The sequence below is a fragment of the Charadrius vociferus genome, unplaced genomic scaffold, assembly GCF_000708025.1.
Source record: "Charadrius vociferus isolate BGI_N301 unplaced genomic scaffold, ASM70802v2 scaffold661, whole genome shotgun sequence".
Taxonomy (NCBI): Eukaryota; Metazoa; Chordata; class Aves; order Charadriiformes; family Charadriidae; genus Charadrius; species Charadrius vociferus.
Genome location: NW_009647002.1, coordinates 304,656 through 306,797, shown reverse-complemented (window position 1 = coordinate 306,797; position 2,142 = coordinate 304,656). Strand labels below are relative to the sequence as shown.

Here is a 2,142-nt window from a genome sequence, read left to right as displayed (position 1 = left end):
GGCCAGCGGGAGGCTCAGCAGCGCCTGGCTGGGGCTGGGAACGTCAGTCCTTCTGGCGACCGTCAGTCCTTCTGGGGACCACCAGTCCTTCTGGGGAGCAACAGCTCACCATTAATCCCGTTCTCGGCTCTGCGCCGGCACAGCCGCCGGACACAGCACACGGACTTGAGGTGCTCTTACCTCTCCCGTGGCTCCCGCCCCACAGGAGAGGGGCTTTGCAGGGGCTGCGCTCAGACACATCCCCCCACTCTGTCCAAAAGAACTGAAGTTTTAAAGGGAATATGGAACAACACACAAGTGGGTGATGTTACTTTGGATCTGCTCATCTCTGCGGTCAGAGATCCCCTCCACAGCTCTCCAGTAAATAAGGGAAACCCCCTCGGGCCACTGCTCAAACTGGCGTGGGGACAGAGGCTGTTTCTGGACTTCTTCAGTAAGGATGAGTAACAGGGGTCACCAACACAACCAGTAAACAAGCAGCTAATTTCCCAAACAGTGCCTCTGCAGCATCCGGCCGCTTTCAAACCATTATCCCAAATACACTTACGTCTGGCTCCCTGGACTCAAGTGACTTTTGAACGCACTGCCATTCTGGGCCAGATTCAGTCGTGGTCAGTAACACCAGATTTCTAAGCCCAGCGAGACACTCCAGTGGCCAGCGCCGGCCCCTCGCAGGTAGCCATGTCCATGGCCTCAGCGAGAGGGACAGAACCACAGAATATCTCGAGTTGGAAGGGACTCACAAGGATCACCGAGTCCAACTCGCTGCTCACCGCAGGACTGCTTCAAACTAAACCAGATGACTAAGAGCGAGTCCTCCCAGCCCAAGGGCTTGGCGGTGCCGAGGGTGGGGTGGAGAGCAAAAACTCTTTTGGAGCAGAGGAACTGCACCGGTCAGCAAGAAACTAAGGAAAAAGGATGCTCGAGGCAGGAGCGGGGCAACACACTGCTCGGTGCTGTTGCTGCAGTGCCGCAAGTGCAGTGGGGCAGAGAGGTGTTACCTGCTGCGAGCATGGCCATGGGCAGCTCTGGGGTGTAACATCCCGGGGAAGTCACCTCAGAGGCCATTATGGATCAGCCGCCTTTGGTAAACCACTTGCCAATTAGAAAATACGGCGTTGTCAGCGCTACACACGACCTGTATCACCTGGGAGGCAGCAGAAAGCATCCCGTGCCCGGACCCGAGCAGGTCCCGCTGCGCTGCTGTGCTTCTGTCTGACCGGGACACAGACAGGCTCGCAGCTACCACCTCTTGCTAGTGTTGCAACTGTTCTCACATGGAATTTTAACTGTCTATTTTATTACATATCATATATTCCGAACACAGAGCTTTTCCGTGTGTGACAAAAGGCCAGGCTCAAAGTCCCCCAGCGATGCTTGAAGCTGTGTGAAGCCCGTTCCGCACTGGGTCAAAGAAAACCCATCCCCATCACAGAAACACAGGAAACTTTTCGCCGTGGCTGCACAGCAGAGGAAAGTTGGCAACTCAACTGTTAAACTCGCCGATGACTATTCAGTGTTGACATCAGCGTGATCTCATCACTGTAACTTGAGCCTCCGGCTTTTTCTCCAGACTGCCTTTAAATACCAGTCCTGGGAGTCAGCGCAGCACCGATCCCTCCGACTGGACCCGAGGGCAAACCCGGCAGCTCCCCACGTAGATGAAAGCAAAGAGGAGCTACAAAACCCCAGCCATGTCCACATCCCTGCGAGTGAGCCCCTCGGTGCACGGCTACCGCTTTGACACAGCCCTGCGCAAGAAAGCGGTGGCCAACATCTTTGAAAGCGTCAACGAAGAGTCCCTACAGAAACTCTTCAAAAACTCCGGGGACAAGAAGGCGGAGGAAAGAGCCAAGATAATCCTCGCCACCGACCAGGACTTGGAGGAGAAAACGAGAGCGCTGATGGCACTAAAGCAGAGGCGAAAAGACAAGCTGCTGCAGTTCCTGACGTTTCGGAAATACTCCATTAAAGTTCACTGAACTGGCGAAGGCAGCAGAAATGGAGGAGAACATTTCAGGACGGGACTGTTTGTGACCTCCTGCCGCACACGGCACGCTCTGCTGCCCCGCGAGCCGCTGGCGGGACGGGACAGGACCTGACAGACCGCCCGCAGGGCCTCAGCCCCACCGCGCACGCAGC

General features: G+C 56.0%; 1 protein-coding gene across 1 annotated transcript; it reads left to right on the top strand.

The window, feature by feature from the left end:
- The first annotated feature begins 1,661 nt into the window (after window positions 1–1,661).
- LOC104295636 (chromosome unknown open reading frame, human C8orf4) lies at window positions 1,662–1,982 on the top strand. The gene has a single exon (XM_009895406.1). It carries the CDS (start codon window positions 1,662–1,664, stop codon window positions 1,980–1,982), a length of 321 nt encoding a protein of 106 aa, XP_009893708.1.
- The last annotated feature ends 160 nt before the right edge of the window (window positions 1,983–2,142 follow it).

What these genes read in the sequence shown, in the direction of transcription:
- LOC104295636 (XM_009895406.1), top strand. Translation starts at nt 1,662, where the DNA reads ATGAAAGCAAAGAGGAGCTACAAAACCCCAGCCATGTCCACATCCCTG.